At 49.6% G+C, this 26,841-nt stretch overlaps 3 protein-coding genes across 3 annotated transcripts; all 3 read right to left on the reverse strand.

Annotated features, from left to right (window-relative positions):
• Nucleotides 1-188: 188 nt before the first annotated feature.
• N7509_000214 (uncharacterized protein) lies at nt 189-2,595 on the reverse strand (the record flags this gene model as incomplete). Its single annotated transcript, XM_056624861.1, has 3 exons — nt 189-268; nt 289-1,215; nt 1,260-2,595. 3 exons carry the CDS (start codon nt 2,593-2,595, stop codon nt 189-191), a joined length of 2,343 nt encoding a protein of 780 aa, XP_056494726.1.
• A 303-nt stretch (nt 2,596-2,898) lies between these two features.
• N7509_000215 (uncharacterized protein) lies at nt 2,899-3,615 on the reverse strand (the record flags this gene model as incomplete). The annotated part of the gene is made up of 1 exon (XM_056624862.1): nt 2,899-3,615. One exon carries the CDS (start codon nt 3,613-3,615, stop codon nt 2,899-2,901), a length of 717 nt encoding a protein of 238 aa, XP_056494727.1.
• Nucleotides 3,616-4,268: 653 nt separating this feature from the next.
• Nucleotides 4,269-5,263, reverse strand: N7509_000216 (uncharacterized protein; the record flags this gene model as incomplete). Its single annotated transcript, XM_056624863.1, has 2 exons — nt 4,269-4,905; nt 4,950-5,263. The coding sequence occupies 2 exons, from the start codon at nt 5,261-5,263 to the stop codon at nt 4,269-4,271; spliced, it is 951 nt and encodes a 316-aa protein (XP_056494728.1).
• Nucleotides 5,264-26,841: the final 21,578 nt, after the last annotated feature.

A 26,841-nucleotide genomic window follows, 5' to 3' on the forward strand; every position in this document is an offset into this window, starting at 1 on the left:
GGTGACCTCACGCAGTCAAGAGGAGCAAGAAGAGTGTAGTTTGGCCATAACGGGTCACCTGTTGCTGCGGTCGTAGACCGTAGCGTCAGATAGGGCCCAAATGACCCGGGCCAAACTAGGATGGTGGAGGGGACGGTGGTGGAATCATCAGAGACAGCGGGGCCGACGAGCCTATCTGGAACTGGTGATTAAGCTTGTACAGGACAGAGGCGTTCGTCGTAAAATACACCCTGAACGCCTCCGAAGTCCATCTCCCTAGCATCTGGATCTGGTCATCGAGTATCCCACTATCGTGCGCATGCTGAGCCGCACCCTTCCGAAAGCTGTGACCCGAGTAGCCGTCTGTCCGTATCCCCAGCGATCTTAGCTTAGCATACAAGGTCGAGAGGAAGTTGTTGCGACTGAATGGTCTTCTGTGGAAGGAGAACAATGGGGCGTCGGGCCCTCTGGGGTCGAGAAGTAGCAGCTTCTGAAGCGCTTCAACGGGGCATGCGCCGTCTCCCGTCCTTGCAAGGATAATCTGTACTCCTTCGTGGCGGCGGTCCGTCTTACTGCGCTTGAGTGTGAGTTGTGCGTGGTCTAACGAGGACGAAAATCTGACGTCGGAGCGCGTTAACTTTGTGGGTGAGAAGATAGAACATGTGTGGAGGTCTTCAGTCTTGTAGGTAAATTCCCCAAGGCGGAGGAACCCCGCAAATGCTACCCGGCACGCGGTTGCGAAGTTCAGGTCATCTAGAGCCTTTGCAGATATCTCCAAGGGCTGTAACGGGAGTGTGGCGAGGCCCGCGGATAGTTTCGTAATAGTGTCACGCGAAATCGGTTTTCTGACCCGTACTTTGGTGATAGGGTTGAGTCTTCTCGCGCCGTCTATAAGACGTCGAAAATGCTTGTTATCGAAGAGTTTATCGTCAAGGAAGTTATCGATATGATAGGCTCGGAGAGCGGCTAGGTCGGCGAGTGCAGTGTCAGGCTTGATGGCCTTTTGGCTAGCGTTACCAAGGAGTCGTGTGTTTAACCATGAGGTCAAAGAATGTTTTGAAACTGGCCATGCGGGTATACTTTGTAGCGCGCAGTGCTTTTCGTAATTGCGCTGAACGGAGAGGTAAACGGAACGTGTATTGGCGCTGAGTCCGTTCCAGAGCAGTTTCAGGTGGCCTGTATTGAGCTGAGGAGCTCGTGAAGAGAACCACGCGGGTGGTTCAATACCGAGAGGTCCTGCCAATGGGGACAAATGTTAGCAATGTCTTCAAGATTATTACGAGAGAGCGCATCTGCTAATTTATTTTCCCCGGAAGGGAGCCAGTGGGGCACAATGTGGATGTCTCTCGCCGCCGCTAGGATAAGTAGGCTCTTCAGAGGTGCGTTAGGCGGACCATGAAGGAAGCCTTTCTTTAGTCCCGTGTGCGCTGTGGAGCTATCCGTGTGGATAACGAGAGTGTGATGGAGCCAATGGTGGCTGAAGAGTAGGAAGCCTTGAAGAATAGCGTCTACTTCATTGGTATTGATGTGCACATGTGCGTCTTGAGCAAGGGCCAATGTGGCAGCATTGCTTGGATGAAGCTGGTGACAATGGGCCAGCCAGCAGTCTAATGTAGACTTAGATGAAAAGAAGAAGAGCCCCTGGCCTGTACTGGAGGCATCTGTGTAGAGATGCGTGATAGTGCGGCGACAGGGGTCAATTAGAAGTACGCCGTTGAAGAGAGACAAGGAGTCCCTCCACCATTCCAAATCGTCACGAACCTCATAAGGGATACGGCGGCGCGCGCTACTCCCATGTGGGAAAGCGGCTTGGAAGGTATATAGGGACTGTAGCCTTGTTCTTCCTAGCCGAACAACTCTTGAACAGAAGGCTAGTAAGCCTGTGAGGCGCTCTGTTTGCTTGAGGGAGAGACTCGCCGCGTTTAGGGCAGCTGCGGCGTCCAATGTGGCGCGGCACAACTTTTCTGGTGGCAGACGAGCTTCCATTGCGAGAGTATCTATCTGGATACCTAAGACTGTAACACAGGTCCCTTGCTGGTCCTTCTTAGTATTGCGAGGGATACGTAGGTAGTCGGTGACCCTGTTGTAAACCTTATCGAAGGCACTCATAGGGTCGAACACCGAGGGAGACCGAGCAATTGCGATGAAGTCGTCTAGGTAATGATTGATGTAGAATGCAGGAAGGAGGCATTGGAGTATCCAATGGAGTGCCTCAGCGAAGAGGTTAAAGAGATATGGGGCCGTTGCCAGGCCAAAGGGGAGACAGCACTCGACGTAGGTGGAATCGTTCCACTGGAAGGCAAGGAGATGCTGGTTGTCCTCGGCAACAGGGACTATTCGGAAGGCGTCTTTGATATCCCTCTTGATAATTACGCAGCCTAGGCCAGCTTGTATGACTTGCTCATAGATATTATCGATTATCATGTATTCAATAGCTGACCAGGAGTCTGGTATGCCCTGGTTAAGGCCTTGTCCAGGGGGCCAAGAGAGATCATGGATGCGGCGCCAACCCCCATCGTGCTTAGGGACTAACCCAAGCGGCGAAACGAAGGAAGGCCCAGAGGCTAGTCTAACACGACCGAGGTTGAGGTCGTCTGCTAGTTTAGCCGTGATCATGCCAGGTTCGTGTATATGATGGTTAGAAGAACAGCGAAACTGCTTCTTGCCCCTATAGCCAACCTGGACACCGTAGGTCAGGATGCCAGTGATAGTGGGCCCGAGACCGCCTGGATAGTAGCGTAGAAGATTGCTCCAGGCTTTCGCATATAGTGGTGATGGAGAGGACTGTAACCTTGGCAGCTCCGGGTTGAAAACGGGGTATTGAACAGCAGTATTTGGTCTAGATGGTTGCCCCTGCGGTATGAAGCTTAAGGATAAGGGATTAAGAACGACGCCATTGTTCTTAAGGGCTGTCACTTGCTACTTCTTCTTGCGGCAGGAGGAGGCGCCATGCTCGCTTAGGCCACATGCCGTACACTCATGACGTCTCTTGCAGCCTTCCCAGGAGCACCCTGTCGTATTGAACTTATCGCAAACCTCTGACTCATTGTTCGAAGATCTAGTATTCCTGGCTTGACGAGGCCGTGTTGGGGGGTTTATTGGTGACTTCGCAGGTAGGGTGAGATTGTGGCGGAGATATTTCTCGCGGAATGGGCCTGTGACTAGGTAGTTTTCCGTCGATAGTTCTCCTTTATCCAGTATATATTGGTGGAAATTAAGGGCAAGGGGGAGTACTGCTTCCGACCACTGATAAGTCTGGGCGAAGTCCAGGATCTGCCTCATAAACATGAGTAGGTTGGGAACTGCCTTAGGATGTTTCTCGCCGAAGAGGTATCCTACAACGGCCAGATAGGCAAGAAAGCAGGTCGTCCATATTTGAGGGTTAGGGCCCCAATCCTTAAGCGACGCTGCCGCCTTTTTGAAGCCCACTGTGCCTCCCGACTCAGTCATGTTAAAGACTCTGTCCTCCTGATCTAGCTCGGTGACTGACTTCTCTTTGAAGCGTATAAGTTCAGTCGCCTTGAGTTTCCTCTCGAAGACGCGAGTAAGAAGGGCGGCGGAGACACCCGGAAATATGTCGATGAGTGGTTTGACGTTAAGGGGGTGGCTCACGGTTTTCCTCGAGATTATCATCATCTTGCAGGTCCAATCGAGGCCTTCTGCGGCGGAGATCGGTCTCCGCTACATCCAATTCAAGGCGTCTAGCCCTGTCTCTCTGTATTTGCCCTAACCAACTGGCACGGTCTGCCGCACCCATGGATTCCCAAATGTGGGCCGGCGGCCAAGCGGAGTCGAGCGGGGCAGGAGTGACACTGCTGGACTGGCTGAAGGTCATGGTGGAGAGCGATATAGTCAAGGCTTATCGGTGCTGTTGTCGAAGGGAAGGACGTGAAACAAAATCAAGACTTGACTGCGTGAGAGATGACGAGCTGCCCGCAGAGGCAGACATCTGACTCTCGTGAAGCAGTTGTGGGAGGAAGAGGCCCTCAGTAATGTCGGTGTAGATATCACGTGAGGCTACAGGCATTGTGAGGCAACCCCAATAAAACTGGTGACGCGCGCTTTCGCACGCTGTGGCCCTGAAACGATGGAAAGGAAAGGCAGGGATGAGGCAGTATAAGGAATATGGGACTTTGATTTGCTCGACAAGACACTTCACAAAGCAAATGAGCGGTGACCAATGAGAACAAACACGACATGACTAACCGCCGCAACGCTTCGGAAGGCAGAAATATTAGTAAGCTGTTAAACGACCATTTTTACGTGGATCGCGCAAGTATAAAGACGTATTATGTTTTTCGTTGTCTCCGAGAACGCGTCTCTGGAGGTGCTGTGGTAGCTGGTGGCGAGGGTTCGTCTTCGTCGGCACTTACTGGCCAGGTAATTTGTGTAGCGCCCTCATCCTCATCATCAAGGGAGACTGTAGCAGAGAAATCTAGTCGTGGATGGACGAAAGGAAGGGAATCGGTCAGCGAACTTGGCGCTGATTTAGTCGGGGTTTGAGGGCCTGCCCGTTGGGACCAACGGTCAACACGCTTCCGTTTACCAGTCGAGGATGGGGTAGCGGGCAAATGATGGGTTGGTGTTGGGAGGAAATGAATATCATCCGTGACGACGGCTAGTTGGCGATGTTTTTTTGTGAGGCCGAAAATGCGACCCGTCAAGAAAACATAGGAATTGATGTTTAGTGCTGGAAAGTTCGCCCATCGTGGACCGTTTTTGAAGTACACGGTGACTGGGAAGGTGTGATAGGTTCGAGTGGAACTGTTGTAAACAGTAGTCCGGAAACGGTAGTGAAGAAGAGTTGGCCCGCCGTTTAGTTCACCACCACGTTCAAGAACAATACCGAGAAATGTCACTGTAGGCTGAGCAGCTTCGGGGCAGTGCATGAAATATGTTTCAGTATCTTCTTCATTTCCCGGATGACTAGTTGTGTTAATTTAGCTCTGTAGCAGATAAGGTAAACTCACCGGTGCAAAGTGTGAGCATGGATAATAATATGAAATTCCTCATCATTGTCAGAAGTAGTCAGGAAAGATCCTGAGGAATAGACAAAAGTGTTCGGCTTATAAAGGTCAGGCTGGTTACCCTCATTAAAAAACCTGATCAGAGTGGGAATCTCATCGTGTTCGACATCCTCTGATTGAATGTCCTTTAAAGGTATGTTGAGGGAGATACGGAGCTGCATGGACTGCCCCTTACCAGGGCGTGTAGGGTCCGGTTCGATATGTTCGACAAAGTCCCGAATATGAATAACAGCCGGGTAAGTTGAATTTGAAGGCATAACGTTGTCTGGTGTAGATAAAGATCACCCAGGAAAAGCAGCCGAAATAGAGTATGCTCGTTCTAGCGAGGTTTATAGAGTGATTGTAGGTTAGAAGGAGAAGCAGGCAAGAGAGACTCTTGTTTATCTAGGTAAGATATGTTTTGGAGAGAGATCCCTGTTTTAGATACGAACAGAAATATGACATGTTCTAAATGTATCTCACCGCTGGTTTCGTAAAGAAAATTAGTGGATGACTTTAAGTTTTGTCAGTTACGCATGTAGCACGTGGAAGTAAATGATTTGCGGAGGTGTTAGACTCATTGGTGTAGGGTAATGATCTACTATTGGTAGTTTCGGTCAGCTCCCTTTCGCCTATAGCATATATATGAACGTATAATGATAGATAGAAGAAGTGATCATCGCATCTATAGAGAACTACTATAGGCTTTGATTTCCTAGTGGAGTGTTGTAACTGTCACTTGTAGTGTCTTTGCTAAGCATTCAGTGGTTTGTTAAGGTCTGAAAATATTTCTATTCTTATAAGCTGAAGCAGAAGAAGGGGAGATTTAGCCTGTGTACCGATCGCAGCCTCGAAGGATAGTGTAAGCGGTATCGGTAATGTGCGCGAAAATGATGATATGCCTTATAAGTAGTACTACATACGGGAAACGAAATCGTTAAGTTGAATGCTTCCAAACACCTAAAGTCACTTTCTCCAGGTCCTGAAGCCTTTGCATTTCTGCGAGAATGCGGGGATCAGGTTCGAATTGGAGGTCCTTCATTTCGATTTCCTGCAGAAGATGGAGGCCTTCGGACGTTCGTAATCTGGACAATTGTACGTAAGTTGAGCAGAACTTTTGGTGGCGGTCTCGACCGCGTATCGTTGGGTCATCTCTAAGATCCAGAATCGCGGCGTTAAGTGTTGAACCCTGAACTTTGTAGTCTGTGAGGCAGAACGCCGGGCACATAGGGACTTGTCTCCTGCGGACAGAGTAACCCTGCAGAGTGATTGATCTTTCTAGGGGGAAGACAGGAACGATAGCAGGCGCAAGACCTTCGAAACCTAACGTGCTTGATTTGCCCTGCTCAAATAAAACACACGCAGGAGGTTTAGTGCAGAGGAAATACAGATCGTCAATGTTATAGAACTCGGCTAAGACAATTTAGCGTTAGATTTTAAGTTTCTGCGTAAGGGAGGACTACTCGCCTGCCGGGTCAACGGCAACACCGACAGCGGTACCGGTCGCCCCATTGACTTGTCCCAACCGAGTACAAATATTTGATAATATGACTGAAGGCATATTCCGTGTGTACAGAAATATTCCCGGGAAGGGGATCATAGTGCCTTGATCCGGTTGTCGGAGCAAGTCGTCGACACGCAAGCGAGGGTTGGTTGGATTAGTGGACTTGGTTCGTGTGTGATGAGCAGGGAAGGCGTAGATCTTCTGGCAGCGAGCCTTGGCAAAGTGTTCCATCCTAATACGATTGATCTGGTGACGAAGGGAATTGAGCTTTACCACTGTCGTCGCAGCGTCCAGCTGAGGGTCCACCAAGGAGGTGACGACCTTAGAGTTTAGCAGGCGTAGGTCGCCTTCGGATAAAGTCGATGTCCTTGCTCGGGAGAGGAGGCATCGAAATGAGGGGTCCGCGGATTGCCTCATCTGCTCGTCCAAGACAATCACATCTCTGAATTGATGCCATATGAGTCGACCGTTCTCGTCCGTATCATTCTCCCTTCTTGGTTCCTTCCACAATGCAGGGCCTCGAACAGGTGGAAACTGGAAAAAGTCACCCATGAGAATGACTATAGGTAAACCGCCGAATAAGTCGGGCGAACGTTGATCGAGGGATCGCGCCATTTTGCAGTGGTTGTTAATGACACTAAGCAGACTTAGATCCAGCATGCTGACTTCATCAATGATCATAATTGTTTTCCGGGACCAGAGCTTTCTCACGCGAGAAGTTATGGTATGTCCTTGATTACGGGTAATAGAAATTCCCAGAGATGTGTGGAACGTGTTACCACCAATGTTGTCCGCTGCGGCACCAGTGGGGGCCATCACGATCACCTCTTCTTTGCGGCGAATTAGATCCATCCCGGTCAAAATGGCTTTGACGATTTGACTCTTGCCGCCACCCCCTTCACCCCCGATATAAAGGAGAGTCTGATCTCGCTTCGAAGGATCGTAAGGATGGTTCGCCCAGCCTAATGCCCCGCTTAGCACCTTTTCAACGACGAGACGCTGTTTCGTGTTTAACGGAATAAACTCGCTGACGAGCAAAGTTAAAGAGGCAGGGTTCGAAGTGTCAACAACTGACCGCTGGTCCAGTAGGATAGGAATCGCGATCGGCTCATTGAGCGTAGGCTCCAAGATGCCATCATTTACATTTAAAGTGAAGTCATCTATATCATACGCTGACCCTATTGCATCGTTGTGCACTGGAGCAAGTTCACCAAGTTTGGCAAGTTCTTTGAGTCGAGATTCCCATTGCTGCAACGTGGACGACGAAAAAGAAACTGAGACCAGAGGTCCCAGACACAGTGATGTCAAAGAGATTGAGTGGTAGAAGGTTTTGTAGCAGTGCACCTCGATTCCGAGTAATCGTGTGTACCAAAGAAGGGACACGTCGCTCAGTGATGAGAATTTCATGGTCCCAAGTCTTTGTGACGGAGTGATAGGCGGCGATTAGAGTCTCGACATTCACACTTTCATCCAGATTGTCGATGGTTTCGTCAGCATCGGAGTCAAAGTTACTTGTTCCAAGCTCATCAAGATCGCGGTCGAATATAGAGTCAACTCCAATCGGTACTTGTCGAAGCTTCGCATCAGCCTCGCCGTCTTCTTTGGACTTTCGCAGCAGTTCAACATTCCCCGCAAAGGTTCGGTTATAGGGCTGGAGGGTGGGCTCAACGATAGCCCATATTTGAGAGCAAGCATTCCGTTTCGGCTCTACGACAACGGCATGTTCCTGGAAAAGTACGGGCAACCGATCCCAAGGAACAAATAACCCGAGTAATATCTCCGCCAGGTCATTCATACTTGCGACCATTTTCGGATGGCCTCCAGGGACGGCATCCTCTGAGGCTTGAAACTCAGTTAGCTGCCCGTTAAAGTTGACAGTGGCGACCTGTGATGAGTCGCGAGCCAGGCGTTGCATATGAGTCTTGCTTTGAGGGTGTGGCAGGTCAAAGCAGAGGTCGTCTACAATCGCATCTCGGACATGCCTGGGTCGTACGAGCATACAATATTCGAAGAGTGTGAGGCAAGCAAGATATGGCCCACGCCATTTATAGTTATCAAATATGCTGATTGGAGCAGTTCTGCCAGCTTCATATGCGCAGGGTTCTTCGTCCATAGGACTGGATGATTCACCGTTATCGACATTAGTAGGTTCAATGATCTGACGCATATACCGTCTAAGCCACCATAGATTGATGCGGTTGAAGTTGTAGCTGACTGTGTAGTAAGTTGGTAGGTTGAGCAAAATGCTTGCCACCTGGACGCCGCTGATCTCCCGATCATGTGCAAGGGTATTGAAGCAGCGAAGTGCAAATTTATCCAAGCCCTGCTGTCGAAGCCGCAGATCGGTGGTTGTTGGAGATTCGGTTGCGTGTGCTCTGTCAATTCGTTGTTTCAACAGGGCTGCTTTTGCCACAATCTGCCATGGTGAAACGTCGTCCTTCGTGGTATAATTGGTGATGTAATAGACCAAAGACAAGGACTTGGACACTGTCGGGATCCAAGAGATGTCGTGGTTAGAGCGGACACAGCTGGCAATGATGGGGTTCCACGGATTAATCCAGGGATGATTGCGTGCGAGGTGGATCAAGCCAAAGTCATCTACCTTGGACATGGGGATCAGATCGCGGGGCATGCCGAACCGACAAGCATCTTTGCCCGAACCATGCTGGCGGTATTTGAAGCAGGTTGAATAGTGATATTTGGAATGTATCTGGGTTTTTTGTGCTACGGAGTTGCTGTCGTTCGACAATCTGAGGAAGAAATTAGCGTCGGTTTCCCGCTCCTTTGCCGATGGTGGTTTGCTAGGAAGGGGTATATCCGGGTCATGCGGAATAGTCTCGTCGATTCCTTGGACGATAGTCGCTTCGAGGTAGCGGATCATGCGAGTGGCAAACTCAATATCGGTAACAAGGCGATTCCTTAAAGCGGTAAAGGCAAGATTACCTCTGAGCGACAGAAGGGCATGCATATGCAGCATACCTCGGCCGTTGGTTTCCACAACACCATAATGATTTGACAGATCGCGAAGGATGCCGACTTGGCCAGTCCCAGTGGCAAGTAGGCCCCGTAAGACTGCTTTACAAATGCAATGAAAGAACTCAGCAACCACGACCGGGTTACTAGTGGCGACAGTGTCACGGATCGCGGTGTGAGTTCCTGCCGGGATAGCTCCAGGGAATTCTACGCCCGCCAGACTTAGGACAAGGGGATTCCGTAAGTCCGAGGGGGTAATGGTAATCCAGAAGGCAGGCATTCCATACCGAATAATCAAGCCTCGGATCTCAGAGCGCATCCTCAGTTTCTGGGAGAAAGATCCAGGAACATGCATACCAATAGTTAGAATGTGTTGTTGAAGGCGCCGAATAACTGGGTCATCGACTTTTTGGCCAGAAGATATGGCGTCTGCGACCTTTCGCAGCTGGTCCACGGTCAAGGAGGCGATGTCATGTGCAGCAGAGCTCCAATGTCGCCGTTTAACCAGGAACGCATTGCCTAAGGACGATCTCCGAAGCTGCAAGTTGTCGAATAGTAGATACATAAAAGTCTTGTGGAGGGCAAACCTGCGATTGTTAGCTTAGGCGCAAAAACACTGCACCAAGTCCTTTCACCTTCTGCTATGGTGATTTAGAGCCCACTCAGCAAGAGAGCCCAGAGACACCGGGATAGCACGCTCATCTAAATGGCCGCCGACCCCCTCCGGAAACAGGGTGGGGAAGGCGGCAGTAAAGTAATGAGCATCCGACCACGGATCCATTAATGCGACCCGAGCACGGGTTGTATAAGAAATTGCTGGCATCCGTTGGTCAGCAATGGAGCGGCTGTAAGTATCGTCGGGACTGTCTATGTCGCATTGTCCGGATGTGCGTGAATTATTGGTGACCACATCAAATAAAGTGTCCAGCATACATACGTACGTCAGGGTTCTGTCGTTCACCGTTGATGTCTGTGGAAACGGAGCCACTTAGGAAGTGTGTAGCACTATCAGGGTCCAAACTCTGATTAGGTGTGGCTTCGTGCTGTGCTGCTTGGAGATCATTCTCAAAATTACCCTGCGCCAGATTGACAGTGTATCCCTCACGTTCACGGTGGTCTGGCTCGTGAAGTGGGATAATATTATCCCGTAGCTCGGATGGGATGAATTCGTCGCTCCAGGTATCCATCATCGGTTGATTAATTACCAACCCACGATACAAACGATTATGTTGAACGAGATATTGCAAAGCCTCTAGGACCTTAGTTTTCCGAATAACCAGATATGGTCTTAGGTCACTGTCTGACGGGGGACGACCCCCTACCCAGAAAACTTTGATGAGATTGTCCAACCTTAACTCCGCACTTGGCAGGATTTGAAGCAGCGGACCAGGATCCTGGGGGATGACAATGAAATGACCTCGCAGCGCACGGTGGCTGACAGAGGAAAGGCGACTGCCTGGACGTAACTTCAAAATCAGACCTAGCGGATGACATCTTGCGATAGTATACTCTTCAGTCAAGGTAAGATCCTCTAGGGGGGGGTGGGTAATTCTGGCAGAGAGTAACATTGACCAGATTTCTGGCGGAGAATTTGGGGATGGCCGCACGAGCAAGAGCTCCGTGACAGGAAGAGCACACCCCCAGGATTGTTCATGGCGGCCACAGCGATCAAGAAAACCATTCAGGGGCAGTAGCAAAGGATCCTCGTCGTCCATATAGTGTAGATCAGCAAGTAAAACAAATCTCCCGCACGAACTACACACAGATACTTTCGTAGCTGTTGAAGTCTCTTCCTCGTATCGGGAAACGGATTTCCGTATATCAGAAGGCGATATATCAGGCGGGAAAGATTGGGAAGCAAATGCATGGTGGCGATATTCATCACACAGGAAACCGATGGCCTGGTGCAGAGCGTCGTGGTGCGTCCGTGGTTGAAGTATTCTTTGGCTAGTATGATTTTGTCATTGAATGGGCAAAGACCGGGTTCTCCGATGTAGGTGAGATACACTGGGAGCAGAAAAGCCGTCTCGAGAGGCAGCGGTAAGCTCCATAGACGAGAGAGTTTCCGGTATGTTCGCGAGCCGGCGCCGGCGCTGCCCCTGTTTCCACCGGCGGCAACGATCACATGTTTTATACCGGGGAGACTGCCAGGGTTGGGCGCAATGTGAGCAGAGCGTACGTTGCACAGGTTGGGGCGAAGCCGCGGACTGAGGGGAAAATTGTATGGTAGAGACGGACGTCGGTCCCCCACCAGTAGCAAGCAAACGACGATGAAGTCTCTGGAGCCGGGACTTTTCGCGGCAGGCGGGACAAGTTCTATACAGAGGCGTTGCCGTAGATCGCGAACAGCGGGAGCACAGCACGGAATTGTCAGGAGTGGAGTCCATGGGAAATGATAGTGATAATTATCGAAGCAGAACGCTGTGATAAGCTATATCGGGCACGGGAAAGAAAACAACACAAGGTCTTGTAAGGGCCTGCAAGAACGGGGACAGAAGAAAACAGAAAGCACATATATGTGACATGTTCAATTAAAGGAGAAGAACGGTCCAATAGCAAGAGCGAAGCAAGAGGGATAAAGGAACGAGTAGGTAACAAGAGAAGGGTTGTGGGATAATTGGGCCGAAGGGGAAACAGGGCGACCTACCAGGATGAACCTGGTAGACAAAACAGGATAGTGAAGCCAAAGAAAGCGGTAGGCGAGGGACGTCCCACGTGCATCCCCAAGGAACGCGGCGAATAAGGACAAAGCTTGGCGCGAAATTTAGCTGTTGATCCCGTGGCGTCAAAAGTCTGCCTACACCCAATAAGTTCCAGCCACGCAGGGTTTGTAAACCCTTTCACTCCGTTCCTTCGTTTCAGGGCACCACTCCCTATATCAATATTTACTACATGCATCACACGCGAATTACATTAAGATGCGGCTATACATTATTTATTTGTAACCGGTGGCAGGCGAGGAAAATCATTTTGGAGGCAAAAGCAAATTCATCTCACATCTTCGGGGAAATATTTCATACTTTAAAGCGGCCGGGACCTCAGACGCAAGCCATGAAACGGAAGGGGTGGTCATGGCGTAACATGAACATCATGTTCTCGAAACTTGAATCTTCTCGATATTAGAAAAAGCCGGCCAGCCCTCCAATGTCAATCGACCGCGAAACTTAGGGTCGTAGGCAGGACTCGTATTGTCCAAGGTTGCTACATAACGGTTGCAACCGCCTGTTTTGGCATGATTCTGGTAGTGAGCTTTCAAATTGTCCGAGCGTTTGAAGCTGCGATGACATTCTGGTACCCAGCATATGTACGGTCTTTCATCTGAGTGGCAGGTCAGATGTCTCTCGAGGGCCGTTCGGCGCTTGAATTGACGGTCACAGCTCTGGTATGTGCATTCGAACTGTCGCTGAGGTATTTTGGTTGCAATTTCCGGAAGCTCCAGTCCGGAGGTACCTGAGAGGAAGAAAGAGACGCGGCGTTTGTAGGCCCTAAGAGAAACTGGGCTCATTGCAAGCACTTCATTGCTGTCAAGTCGCTTAGAACGGGGGTTGCAGGTAGGGGCCATCTTTGCCTCACAGGCATTAGGCTTGGAGAATGGCTGCGAGGGGCCGAAAGGATACGAATGCGGCATATGTTCAAGCCAATAAATGACAGGGATCGGCTCACAATGGATGAAGCTAAGATCGGGAAAGTGTCCTGGTCGTTGAAAGCCGCAACCGAAGAGATTATTCTGATGAATCTGCCGCATGGTATCTCCTGAATGAAACATCCCAAGCGACGGTTGTGGAAAGGGCACACAGATAGGACGTGTTATGAAGCAATTTTCGGGAATCAAGGGCCATTGGTCGTTCGACTCGTTCATGAGAGATCTTTGACTCAAAAAATGCGAATTCATTTGGAAACAATCGTTCGGGAATTGCACGTAAGGGGTATCGCGTTGTGACTGGTGGCTGCTTTGTCCAGAGTAGAAGAAAGCGAAATACGACAGTGGCGATTGCATAATCCCAAGGCCAATATGCGACGGGGGAGGTCTGGGCGGCAAAGTTCTGAGTGTGTGATAGACTGAGGCCGCCAGTAGCTTGATACAAACGGCGAGCAGATATACAAAAGAAAACGTCGATATGCAAATCGGCGGAAGTAGGGACATTTTCCTATTTCTTTCCCGGAAGACTTTTGACAACATCCCGTTGGTTCAATTTACAAGTATAGCAAAAATGCAAAAACATGTTTGAGTGACATCTCATTTACCACTGTTTCAACGGCTGAAGTGTCGGTGATAGTTCCACGTTGAAACAACCAAAGCTTATTCCGACTGTCACTTTTAAACTTTTCTCTTGTGCAAATTTCTTCATTTTTTGTCAGAAATTACCAAATCAACGTTGCTTCACTTCTTTCAGACTGTGTTATTTGTTAACCACATATTCCTTGCTAATAAAAGATTGGTGATAACAACATCACCAAGTGTCGAGCATTATGGAGAACCGAATTTGCGGGCTTTATTGGTCGTTGTAGCTATAAATTAGATGAAATGGAGCTTAAGCTGTCCATACCACATCTATTCAGATCCTCAAATATATTACTTTGAACAGGGAAATGGATCCTTTTGCTGCGTGCCACGACATAGAAGGGGACGGAAAGACCGATTCCGATCCAAATGCAAGCGCAGATGAGCGACTGAACCCGGAATTGGCAGCTGAAGGAACTCCTACCCAGGTAAGAACTATTTTAACCTCTAATGTCGTACATGATGCTAATCAACGCAGCCGGTCTCCCAGCGGCCAGTCGATGACGAACAAACCCCAGCAGCAGAACCCTTCCAGCCGATACTACAGCTTCTTGCAGAGCTTGAACGGGATGATCCAAAACTCGCCTTTCAAGCAGCTCGAATCTTGGGACTCTACCGACGACTTTGGGATTCATGCATGTCGAAACATACTGGCAGTGAGAAGCTCCGTCAAACCAACCAGGAGTTGAAAAGAGAGAATACACGGTTGGAAAATGAAAAGGGGCTGCTTCTGGCTCATCATGACGAGCAGCTATCTCAGTTCGATCATCTCAACCAAGCATTGGAGGCGTCTCGGGGACGATTGATCAGCATTCTCAATGACTGGGAGCAGTGCTCGGAAGGCCAAGTGGCAGGGCTGATGAATTGTGAGCGAGGTCAGTGATAGAATCCTGGTCAATTTATCTTCCATTGTACCTACGAGATAGTCAAGTGAATTGTGGTGTTTGTCCAATTTTATGTTTTGCCCTTTGATATTCAAAGTCGGATCCATTTGACCTCACACGTCACACTGTATCAGCAAGGACTTGATCAGATCTGGAGATAGCCGAAAAGATAGGTTGGGCGGTTGATTTGATAATAGCTGTAAGAAGAAAACCAAACTGCTCATGTTTGCCGATGGAAGATCCCTATGTGAAAGGGAACCATACATTGATAAGAAATCACGTTGACACAGTACAAGATATAAATAGCTTATAGGTGGCTGAGAATTGAGGTCATGGAAGCTATTTGAGTAACATCACAAGACAGCGATTGATGGGGTCGTAGAGCTTCGCTTTGCTTCACATACATGGTACAGTAAATCACATTTCCATGGAAGTTCCAGCTGAAGTTGTACTATCGAAAAGAATAAAGATTTCTAAACGGACAAAGGACGTATGGCTCTGTTCATGAATCAAGGCCTATCAATGTGATAGTAAGGGAGGTCGATGGTTTGCAAGGCCGATATGACATTCACATGGAATGCCTTCACTGTCCGTTTTTGACTCTCTAACTCCACTCCCTGCCGGTTGCAGCATTGGAGGAGACTATCGGTCTCTTCTTCCAGCAATTCGTTTAACTCGCACATCTGACGCCGCTCATCTTCGAGCCGGATGCTCTCCGCCGATTTCACAACATAACTTTCCCATAGACATAGATACAAATCCAAGAGTCTTAGGGCCGGTAGGGCGAGGTCGCTATTGCGGCGCAGGATTTGCTCAAGTTGCGTCGTAGGGAGGTTGCTCACTGCGGTAGAGCCTGAGGCGGGTGAAATATCCTCTGCGTTCGGGTCGTCGCAAGTGTCCTCGGAGAGTCTTCGCTGTCTCTTGGCTGGCCGGTCGGCTGGTGAAGATGATGCCGCGAGTGGATTCATTAGGGAAGAATGGGAGAAAATTGAGCGTGCACAACAGAGCGGGTTTCCATAGATTTTAAATAGAGCATATTAATCTGGAAGGAGCATATTAATCTGGGAGAGAAAATCCCTGCCATCAAATATCCTGGGCCCTTCGTCACCCGTGTTGCGTTGACAGACAGTCCACGCACGTTCTAACCTTTGATGCACGACGTTGAAAACCCCGTGGCAAGAGCAACGCATTTTCTGCAGCTTCTCAAGGCAATCTGGTTACCACCACGTATTGTGAGATCTTCCTTTCATGCTCGCTATACGCTGCAGTGCAAGTTGCGCATCGTGTATCAATGCTGGTCGGCACTTTTCTGTAGCCCATATTCAGCACCTCAAGCAGCACTACCTCAGCACCCGTCCACGCAGACTACCCGCGTCCACTATGCCAGGGACCAGTGTGCCTTCATCCATTCACAGCGGGCTCTGCGATCATCCATTTCATACTGAATGGCCCTTCGGATACCCTCGTGTGTCGCGATTGCTCGTGCGACTCGCAAACTGGACGTATCCACCCTTGGATCCGCCAGCAGAGCGTCGACGACAGGGACATGGGCGCCTTTGACTGGCAACACCAACGGAGACTCCAGCCACCGGTTCTCTAGGCTGGGGTTAATTCTCTTGTGTCTTAACAGAGTCCGGACTATTTCCAGGTCACCCGCACGGGCGGCAATCCCCAGAGCCGTGTCATGCGTCGTCAAGGTACCTTGGTTGATTCTGAGTCGCTGTCCTTGCTGCACTAACAGTCTCACCGCCTCCAAGTGGCCTCCTACCGCCGCTTGGCATAGAGGAGGATTCATCAAAATTCCACCCGTATTGATTTCGACGTCCCTCTGACTCATAAGGATTCTCATTGCGCTCACTCGGCCGGCAGCAGCGGCGGCAGAAAAAGGGGTCTGTCTGGCAGCGTAGATATTCAGATCGATACCTGGAGCCGCCAGCAGCTGCTCCAAAATCGTGGTATCCAACCGAGTCGCGGCATGGTGTAGTGGTGCCGAGGGTGTGCTCTAGCCGACCGGAGCCGCCGATGAAGTTGGCATCAATGTTCTTTACAGCGAGTAGCCTTTCCGTTATCTCGTCATATGACAGACACGTCGACCACCAGAGCGGGGTCTTTCCAGCATTATCCACTCAGTTCACGTCAGAATGAGGATGCTGGAGAAGGAGGTCAACCACTTCCAAGCGTCGACTGCGGACAGCAAGATGGAGTGCTGTCGCACCATGGCTATCGATCGTCGCCACACCAGGACGTTTTTGTCTCAAGAGCACATTGACAGCATCCACCGATCCATGAAGAATCGCCTGATGCAGCGCTGGCTCATCGAAATTATTTTGCACTAGGTGAAAATAGTCTTGCCTGTTGAGAAATACGGCCCTCATAGACGGCCGGTTATATCGGGCGGCCCATGCCCAGGGCGAACTGCCAGTTTCGTCGGGTAAGTAGGGGTCACTGCCTTTGGACAGCAACAGCTCCGCCAATCCAATTTTGCCCCACCAGACGGCGAGGTGGAGTGCGGTTTGGCCTCTCTGATGCCGAAGATCGACTGCACAGTCCGTTAGTTCCAATATGGGCCGCAGCGTCGAGCATGAGCCATATTTGACCGCACACCACAAGGCGCTTTCGTGCTCACGGTTTTGGACATTGATATCTAGCCCACTACTTTTCAGGAGGAGCTTGAGCACGGCGGATGAAGAATAGTTGAGGGCCCTCATAACCGGGGTTCTCCTACGAAAGAAGGCATTGACGTTTGCTCCCTGATGAAGCAACATGAGCGTAAGATCAACATTGTCATCTTTGGCGGCTAGGCCAAGAAGATTGCTGTTCTGATGTTCGATGTTGAATTGGAGAATTCCCGTTCGTAGAAGGTGGTTCAGCGACCTGCAGGATCTTGCAAGAGCGAACTTTGCGCTACCATGTAGGTGTGCGGCAATCATCAACACTAGTTCTGGAGGCAAGTCTCCCATTTGAGACTATTAATCTATTTAGTTTCCCATGGGCAATATGTCGTGAGAAGACTTAACGAACCATGATGTAAAAGAAGTGTGAGAGGGTGTGAAATTGGGAGAAACCTGGCAGAAGGCCAAGAGACACGAGGGCAGCTTTATAAAGGGCTCCAATCCTTGGCCCAGTCCATCCGACTAGAGCGTCCAGCTATAGGTCGCATCATGCTCCTGGGATCTCTTCGGTAGATCCAGGGGTTTACTTTCTGATGGCAAAATCAGCATTGAGGACCCAAGGCGCTTTGTCACTCCTGGGAACGCGGAAGGTGTTCCCGAGTCACTACAATTCTCTCAACATGTCACAATTGATGTGACTCCAGACCACAGGCTATTTCTGTCCAGAGAATAAAGGGTAAAAGTGTCAAGGCATGCTGAGTGCCGCGACGGTCCAGATAACACCATGTATTTTCAGGCAGCATCGGATCCAGTATGCCGAAAGGGCTCACTACGTACCACTTTAGGAGCCGTACAGCTCGCCACCAAGGCCTTGAAGAATGTTAAAGAAAACGCCGTTTGAAGAATACCATGGCCACGGTTGTTGATGTATTTAAAGTAGACTCGGTGTCGCTTCGATTGCATCTCACTTTTATCAAAGTTTCATCCAAATCAGATATCCCCAAGCCACGAACTATCTCGACCGCTCTTATTACAAATTGCTTCGCCATTTTGATAGAAGCAAGAGAATACATCTGCGATCGATCCAATTTTGACTATTTATTTCCAAAGCCATGACAAAACCTCATGGATTGGCAGCCCCATGCTCTAGCAAATTACGACGGCCCTGCCTCCCCTGTCGCGTTGCCAAAAAAGGATGCAATAGAGATATACCCGCCTGTCAGTCTTGCTGTGACCGTAGGCAACCGGATCTATGTTTGTATGAAGAACGGGTCCCTTTGGCCTTGGGACACAAGACAATGCCGGCAGCCCAGCCAGAAAGCTCGAAGCGGCAAAAGGCTGTCTTCGAGGCCGAGGAGACACATTATAATGAGCGGAATGAGAAGACCATCGATGCACATAGAGAGACCTGTGAGACCGGACAAGTTGCCAATCAAACGGGGTATGAATGCCAATCTCCATCTACCGACGTCTTATCTTCAAGAGACTTCCAAGCCAGCAACGGCCTGATAGAAGAGTGGAAAATCGACAGCGAAGTGGTGACATCGCAGAAGCCACCTCCCAGTCTTGTCGGCCGCTTTCCGCTCAGTACAGGCGATCCTGAGGAGCGCCCGAGCTCTTTCGGCTCTTGTATAACGCAGTCATACTTTGATATGACACTTCCGGTAAGTTCTGCAGTCTCGTTGTACATTAGCATTCACGGCTCACGCTATTCCAGGTTTCCTTGCCACCTCGGCTCCAACCCCAAATTCCGGCAACTGGCACTCCTTCAGCCGAGAGTCGCCACACCTTTCATCAGCTCTTACTGGTTCTAACCTACTTATTCATTACTGCAATGCTCCCTGGAAACGAAGGCTCCTTGTGGGCCATAATATACCGGAGTGACTATGACTGGGAGAAGAGTTTCGTCTTGCAGTACAGTCAGTTGCAGTCCTGGCTCACTGATATCCGCGACGCTTTAAGCGAATCTCAGGGCTTACTTACTATGTCCTACGAAGACTTGGAAATGCAGATCCGGTATATTCTATTCCTCCTCGGACAATATTCATGGCAAGAGTCTAGCTTTGTTCAAACGTGCTTCGAACGACCCTGTTTTCCTTACAGACCATTTGGTGTGGGAGCCAGTATCGCTCTGATATGCTACGCTTTCATGGGCATTGATGCTCTGCATATACGGGGCTACGAATCAAAAGAGATCTGGTTACGTGACGAGCTATTCTGTTCTGCCATGCTGGAGCATCTGAGATTGTCACCAATATTCTCCTCTGGCCTCTCGATGGGGCAGCTGCAGTCCATCCTCACAAGCCTTCAAAAGGCGTTCCAGAACGAAGAAGTCAGGGTTGCGGCGGTACTGCCCCAAAGAATTGATGTCAAAAACAGAGCGGAGGTGATAGACTATTACACGCATGCATTCTTATCGTTAGATCCGCTCCTTCTTCCCAGAATCTCTCTGGTTTGGGGGATTAAGCCATTTGCTAACTGCACCATTCGTGATTTGGCCACCACCTCTGCAATTTTGTTCTACAGCAAAAGTCTGATCCGAGATTTAGAAGAAGATTTCAAAATGATACCTGAAATGATGCAATCAAAGCCCGATCGCATCGTGGTCACGGAAATGTTTCATGTCAAAGCGTGGCAGGAAATTCATCAGGGTGGCGGCCGAGAAGAATTGTATATTAATGTCTTTTATGTTTCTGTCGGACCTATAGCACAGCGGATGACCTAGAAGGGGCTGGTATATTGAGTGGATGATCAGATACGAGAAAGAAATCCATTTACTTAATTCGGATAGAAAGGTCCATTTTGAAGATTTTTGATTGTATGTATCATAACCGAGAGAGTGGGCTGCGGTAAAGTTATGGGAAAAGAATCATGCATGCCCTGCCGTGGTAAAAAGTACCGAAGTTACCGAGCTCGGTTTGATGGCATAGCTAGCCCGGTGGCTATTATTTCCTATGCAGCGGAGACAGTGCCCAAAAAGACTTCTCTGTGGCGAGACTGAGAACCTCTTTCCACAATCACAACGTTTCCAACTTTGGCCTTCCTGCGGAGGCTGAGAGGGCCCGAGATGTGTGTTTGTGTATCATTAGTTGCTGCACTGGTGAACTCAGTTCAAGTCTCAACGACATAGTGCTAGGTGAATCATCACTGAATGATCTAAATTATGATCCATCACCATCCCATTTCAAAATCTGTTTTGGACAACTGCATAGCTGCATAGCTCGGCATTATTGCTTTTCTCTCGATCTCGTCTTGCAAAGAAGTGTCTTGGTTGATTTTTTTACACTACATCACCCCCCCTATACAAGACTTTGGATGGCCAACTTGTTCATCCCAGCTTCGCCGCATTGCTTTCAGGCCCGTTCTGTATTCACAACTACGAAAAAATGGATCTCGATGACAAACCATTGTACAGACACTCAAAGCTCGACTTCAATCGCTTCCGTAAAAAGCCCGTCGGTATGTGATATCTGATTCCCGCTATGGCAAACATCAATGCTAATCCTGATCAAGACAAGCCTCCATCTCCGGTGCACCGCTCCTCTGAACCTTTGGTGAGCCGGCTTCCTTTTCTGTATTCGAAAACCGAGGAAATTGTCTGGAAATGGGAACAGTCGAAGCTCTGTGGCCAGAGCATCAACACTACCTTGCAATCCACCATCATGCCACAGGATCACCCTTCCAACACACCTGACAGGGCAGACAAATTCGTTTCTATGCTGAATGGAAGTGTCGTCGTGAAACCTCCGGCCTATCTGACGAATCTGAAGCCGGAGGATTATCAGGTGGGATTTCTGCATACAGAAAACCTGACAGATATGGAGATCATTCTCCTTGGGCTACCCGAATGGAAAAGACCTTCCAAAGTCCGGGAAAGCATGCTTCGTTTTGAGAATTTGCTGGCCGGGAAAAGTTTTCCACTCTTCTATAATTGGTCAACCGAGTACTGGATCTCAGATTCGGTCATTCTCGATCCACGGTCAACCGATGAAACTGAGATGATCAGTAAGGGAAAACGGACGGCAAGTAGTCAAGATTCGAGGTACCTTTGCGCCGGCCTTCCATCAACCACGATAGGACCTCTTTTCAACACGCTTGTAACCTCGGGGAATGCAGACCCAGCCTGCTTTGAGTATTCGATGGGGTTCATTTGGATTCATGCGTCGATAGATGGGAGGAACTTCGAGATAGAGCTTGACACCTCTATCGAACCGTCTTGCGATCGCGTTGATTACATGCTACAACAGATGAGAGAGAGGTCGTGGTTGGTTCAGGCAAAGCTAGCGATCAAGCTCGAGAGGTCCAGCAGGGTGAAAGCCGCTATCTCGGTTCAGGTTTTGGGCGTTTCTCAAGTTCGCGTCACTTCTACTCATAAACCAATTACTCATCAGTAGGATGTGTTTCGCTTTCAGAGCCAGACGCCATACCTTTCGCCTGGGCCATGCTATTTGTGTCAAATATCTCCTCAAATTCCACCGTCTTCTAATACTTACGTCATTCACGTCCCGTTGCGCCGTACCGGAAAGGCTCACCGAAGGGACGAATTGGTATTTAGACTCGGCCACTGAGCAAAGATTCACCGCCGCGTAATACGTAACATCGACTGACTCGGTGGGTAGGTAAATTCATGAAAGGTACATTTGAAAAGCCTTTGCTGTATTCGCAGAAGACAGATGTAGTGCATAACACGTAGAGAAAGCACCAGAGTGGTCCTAGTCCAAAAATACAACAGCTGCTAGTCGTAAGGCAAGAGTGTAGTTAGCGTGAGAGAGCCCATATGACGAATTCTTGATGAATCTATGCATAGATAGTGTCCACAGAGGCCCCCGAGCCCGTCGAATTTCATCCCCGCTGCGACCGCCGGGTCCGCTCCGTCTTCTGCTCCGGCCCAACTGGCGCATCAGTCATATCACTTTTGATCCGCTCCTCTGCTTCCGCCTCGACAGCCTCCAGCCGGAGGAGAAGGTCTGCTAAGTCCCTGCGGAGATCCTCGATACACTTATTTTGGTCCGTCAATTTACAATCTAGGGATCTGGCCTTAGGTTAGCCCTTTGTGCATTGCTTGGAGGGAATGTAAAACTCACTTCACCCGCACGTCTAGTCTTGAAGTATTATCTGTTAGTAAACACTTTGCTTTCATCGTAAGGGGTGACTCGGACTAACTCTGCGAGGCATGTGAGGGTAAGCACGTTGCTATCTCTGGGTTGAGATAAATGTCCGCCGTATTGAGGACTCGGAAGCACCCCGTGATCGTGGGTACTGGGAGGATTGCCGTGTGGCGGAACAGCTTTGTCGTTCTTGTTCGAGGGGGGTCGATGGCTCTTCCTCGGTAGTGTCTCCAGATAGAGATCGGGATGGGCTTGGGCTGTATTCGGACTCCGAGGATGATAAGGACAGTGCGCGCTGCAATCGACGTCGGAAGTCTGGCATCTGCCGGGTGCGTGGAATTTTTCGAATGGCTCCCATAGTCGCGTATCGAATCAAGCGGGGTGTTGCCGAGAAATAGATCTGTTTGAAAATTATGACGGGAGTGGCTCTCATATGACTCGTGACGGGTGACACTCTATATATGTGAAAATAGATCCGGCGAACAAATGGCCGCAGTGGAAGAGGCCATCCCCCTGAGCCCCGGCCAGCCATATCTGGCCTCACATCGTGAAATTCAAAGCGGGGCCCAATAAGCATTTGGCCACACTTCAACGGAGTTTCAACGGGACAAACGTTGACTAACAAGCTCTCGGCACGAAGTGGACGTCCCAATCCGCGGCTTACAGAAAGTTGGATTTGCGGTTGGAGTTGCAAGTCAGTGCCCAGCGATTGGTGCAGCAAAGCTGTCACTTTCAATGTGTCCTACTAGCAAAGATTCATCTGCGTGCACGTCGGGCTGGATAATGTTGTAACATTCTAGCAAGGGTCAATCGAACTGATAATTTAATTAAAAATTCGTTCATTCAGTGCCTATATTAGATAAACGTAGTGAGGAAGGGAAGATGAGTCCAAAATTGGGAGCATGCATCGAGGCATCTACGATGGCAAAGTCTACAAACACAAGTTCGAGGGTATGGTCAGTCGATTTGCCAGAGCCAGCCTATTCTTTCGAACTTACCAGCCAAGTTGAAAGTCGTTTGACCTTTGTCAACAACGTTGAGGCATTTTGTTTGTCAGGCCTAGATCCAGGAGAGCCAAGGGACCAGGTGGGGCGGGCCACTCCACCCACTCGCTCCGCCCCGAACTCTTGAAAATTCTTATTTCAACGTTGATTCAACGTTGATGAACCGCCTCAACACCCACGAAATTAGGGTCGCCCGCTGCGAATTTAAAGTCAAAATCTCTGGACTCGGCAAAATGTACGCAAGTGGTCGCTGCCGAAACCTCTACTCAGAATAGCATAAAAGACGCTCTTTTCCCGTCGAAAAGAAAAGCAGGACTTTCCTCCTCACACTCCGGGCCTCGCAGCCTTGAGGTGTCTTTTGCTGGTAAGATCTGCGTTACCAAAAGGTCTTCGCGCGAAAGGCCCCGCGTAATCAAGTTTGCCTCGCAGGGGGACGCTGCGTTACCAATTGAGACACGCAGATGAGTGTTGCGTCAACAAGTTCTCCCTCGCAGCAATGAGCCCTGCGTTGTAAACCTGTGCTCCGCAGGGACGCCTGCGTCACCAAGAACCTCCGCAGGAGACCGCTGCGACACCAAGTTCTCCCTCACAGCCCTGAGCCCTGTGATTGAATAATCTTGAGCTTCCATGCAGCCCTGAGCCCTGCGTTATCAAATTTGCGCTCATTAGGCGACCCGTGGCGCCGCGGTCCTCGTGCTAATCCTCTGGCGATTGCAGGCACCTCTTCGTGGTGTCAGAGACTAGTATTCGGGGGAGCCCTCGAAGAAGCCAAGACCTGCTCCAAAGAATCAATAGAATCAAGAATCATCCAGTTTACTTTGTGTCCTGCCATTCAGCCTGTTTGTAGAGTTCAATAGCCATGTTCCTGGTTCGCCTAAAGTTGTATGGAGCCTTGAATCACGCCCTGGCTTTCGACAATGGGCATTTCTACAACGTAGTGCGAAGTAGGGCACTGAGTCATCGGGCCAGTGGGGATCTCCGTGTATGATAGCTTAGTGGCCGATCTGGGCGACGCGTGCAATCCAAAGTAGTCGCCATTTGTGTGAATGCGTATCTTGCTGGCTACCAAGGGGGCAGAATTGGTCTCGACGTGGTGAAATGCGGGCTTTGAACAGTGAGTAGGTGGTGTTGGCGTGCTGATGAAGGCGTGTTGATGATGAGGGCGTGTTGACGGTAAGGGCTGGAGGTGAGTGACAGTTGAGAGTTGGTGATGATCATAATCGATGGGAACCAGTGGGTCAACATATGATCTGCGGCGCGGCGTAACTGCCGAGCGGTGAAGTAGCTGCCAACGGTGATTACCCATCGCCGTTACAGTTGGATCTTCGTTAGCTCACCAATGATGTAAAAGATGATGGACGGTGAAACATGAAGCAGTTCGTCAACTAGAATCTGTCATTACAGCAGATCGCAATTTAATTATCTGTGGATAGTCTTTTTTGAAACAATCGACTATGGGCTTGGAGGCACGTGACGGTGCAATCAACATTTACCAATTCAAAAATATGTACATTATGTACATCTATTGACGATGGACTCTATCGTTATTTTCACTCGGGTCGCTCTTCTACGCGGCTCGAGCTTTGACGTGTATTCTTTGGGGATACACAGCTCTTAGGTACTATCGATAAATGATCATCATGTGAGGAATATATATCCTCAGATGCGCACGTATATGGTAGCAGTAGAATTGGAAAACCATCGGAATGTCAGCGATTCAAGTCGGTTCTTCTGGCCCTTTTTTCGAGTATTATATTCCATTGGCATGGCCAAATGAGAGACACTCGTGGAGCTTAAAGGGGTGATGTAGCTGGGTACGGGTCGAGACTAAGGGTGGCTATGATATTCTAAAAAGACGGTGGATATAGTGAGGCAAATCTCGCGCCGCCAGCGCATCTGCTCGCGTGATCTAGTCGAATATGCCACGTTGGCTTCCTTAACGAACCGGGTTCGATTCCCGCAGGGCGCATCTGGATGACTATTCATCAGAAAAACGGTTCTCGCTCATGCATCGTGTTCACAACTGGCTGGTTTCCGGTTCGTCTCGCGTGTTTTTTTCTTTTTTTCTCTTGGGAGTCGTGATATGAAACGCTCTCTGCACTGACGCGTCGCAGCATCTCGCGTCGGGCACAAGTGACAGGCCCACAATGGCAGAACATCACAGCTACGTCCGACGTCAATAAGTAGGGCTATTCTACCAGTTATCACAAACTCGCCTGGCATCCTTCGAGTAACAATTGAGCAATTGCAACCGCTGCGGCAATCGAACGGCCGTAATTCGCGAGGCTGCGTCCGCTGGTGAATATTCGTGCCGTTCGGTGGTGACTGTTGAAGTTCAGATGTATCAATTGTCTTATTGTTCAGAGGGAAACATTAGGCTATATATATACAACGAGAAGAACAATTTGATTTCCAATCAACTTGCTTCTTCGTATAGATATCTCGGGATTAATTCCGATGGTTCGGCTTGGTTCCTGATCTGCACCAGCCTCATATCACAACAGTGACCCGGGGCACAAGAATGCGACAATTGCGGATTATTGCCAGGAATGAAGCAATCTCGAGTATGGCAGAGTGACTAACTTGGCTCGCACCCGTCGGTTCTACAATGCATTCTCGCCCAGCTCTAGGTCGATTGCTGTATTCGGCCATGCAACAGCCTTCTATTGGCAGCAACTTTCCAGCGAACTCGGTCATGATGCGTGACATGAGGATTGCCAGACTTCATCTGTGGAGCATTTGATTGGCTTGCGGCCACGTTTGGAAGGAAAAAGTTATCTTCATATCCGCGGTTTGGCAAAAAGGTCAATTGATTACCCTAATCGTGCAGTTATGAGAGCGTGTTGCCAGCTTCGTTCGCAAAGCGGGCCATGGCCGCAACCTGAGGTATCGCTTTCTGTATTGGGACACAGCAAAAGCGGTTTGCAGAGTGAGATACTCAATCTAGCACACATTGTTCGCTGCTGGCGCAAGAGAAGTCTTCGCAACTCGCCATGCTCGCGGTATAGATGAGATTCCATAATACCAGCTCACAAACAGTACCCCAATTGGACTCGTGGGAGCGGCCGGACCACGTCGGCTCCTCACTGCCTCTCCATATTAGCATGATCCCAGACGATGAGGGTAGTGCAAACCTACTGCAGTGAAGCTTGGCACCAGCATAGGCAGACTAGACACGAGGTAGCTGTCTCGCCTCATTTACACGTCAAAGGGCCCGGCATTGCTCCGTACAACAGGAATGAATGGGCTATATCTGCCAATGCGTATCCCTGGGCAAACTTCCAGCTGTGTCAGTGAAGGACATGACTGGAGGAGATAGTCATGGTATATTGTTCCGAGGAGGCTAGGAACTGACCTGAAGATTATCGCGCTCGTGGCGAGAGATCCGGGATGGATTCAATGCCGTGGCCTACAATGTCGCTTGCTCAGCTGCAACCAGGCTCTACCAGAGCTGATCCTCATACTGTGGCCAAAAAGCTCAACCCGTTC

This window comes from Penicillium cosmopolitanum (assembly GCF_028827165.1).
Source record: "Penicillium cosmopolitanum strain IBT 29677 chromosome Unknown utg000002l:1.0-415252.0:1.0-415526.0, whole genome shotgun sequence".
Classification (NCBI taxonomy): domain Eukaryota; kingdom Fungi; phylum Ascomycota; class Eurotiomycetes; order Eurotiales; family Aspergillaceae; genus Penicillium; species Penicillium cosmopolitanum.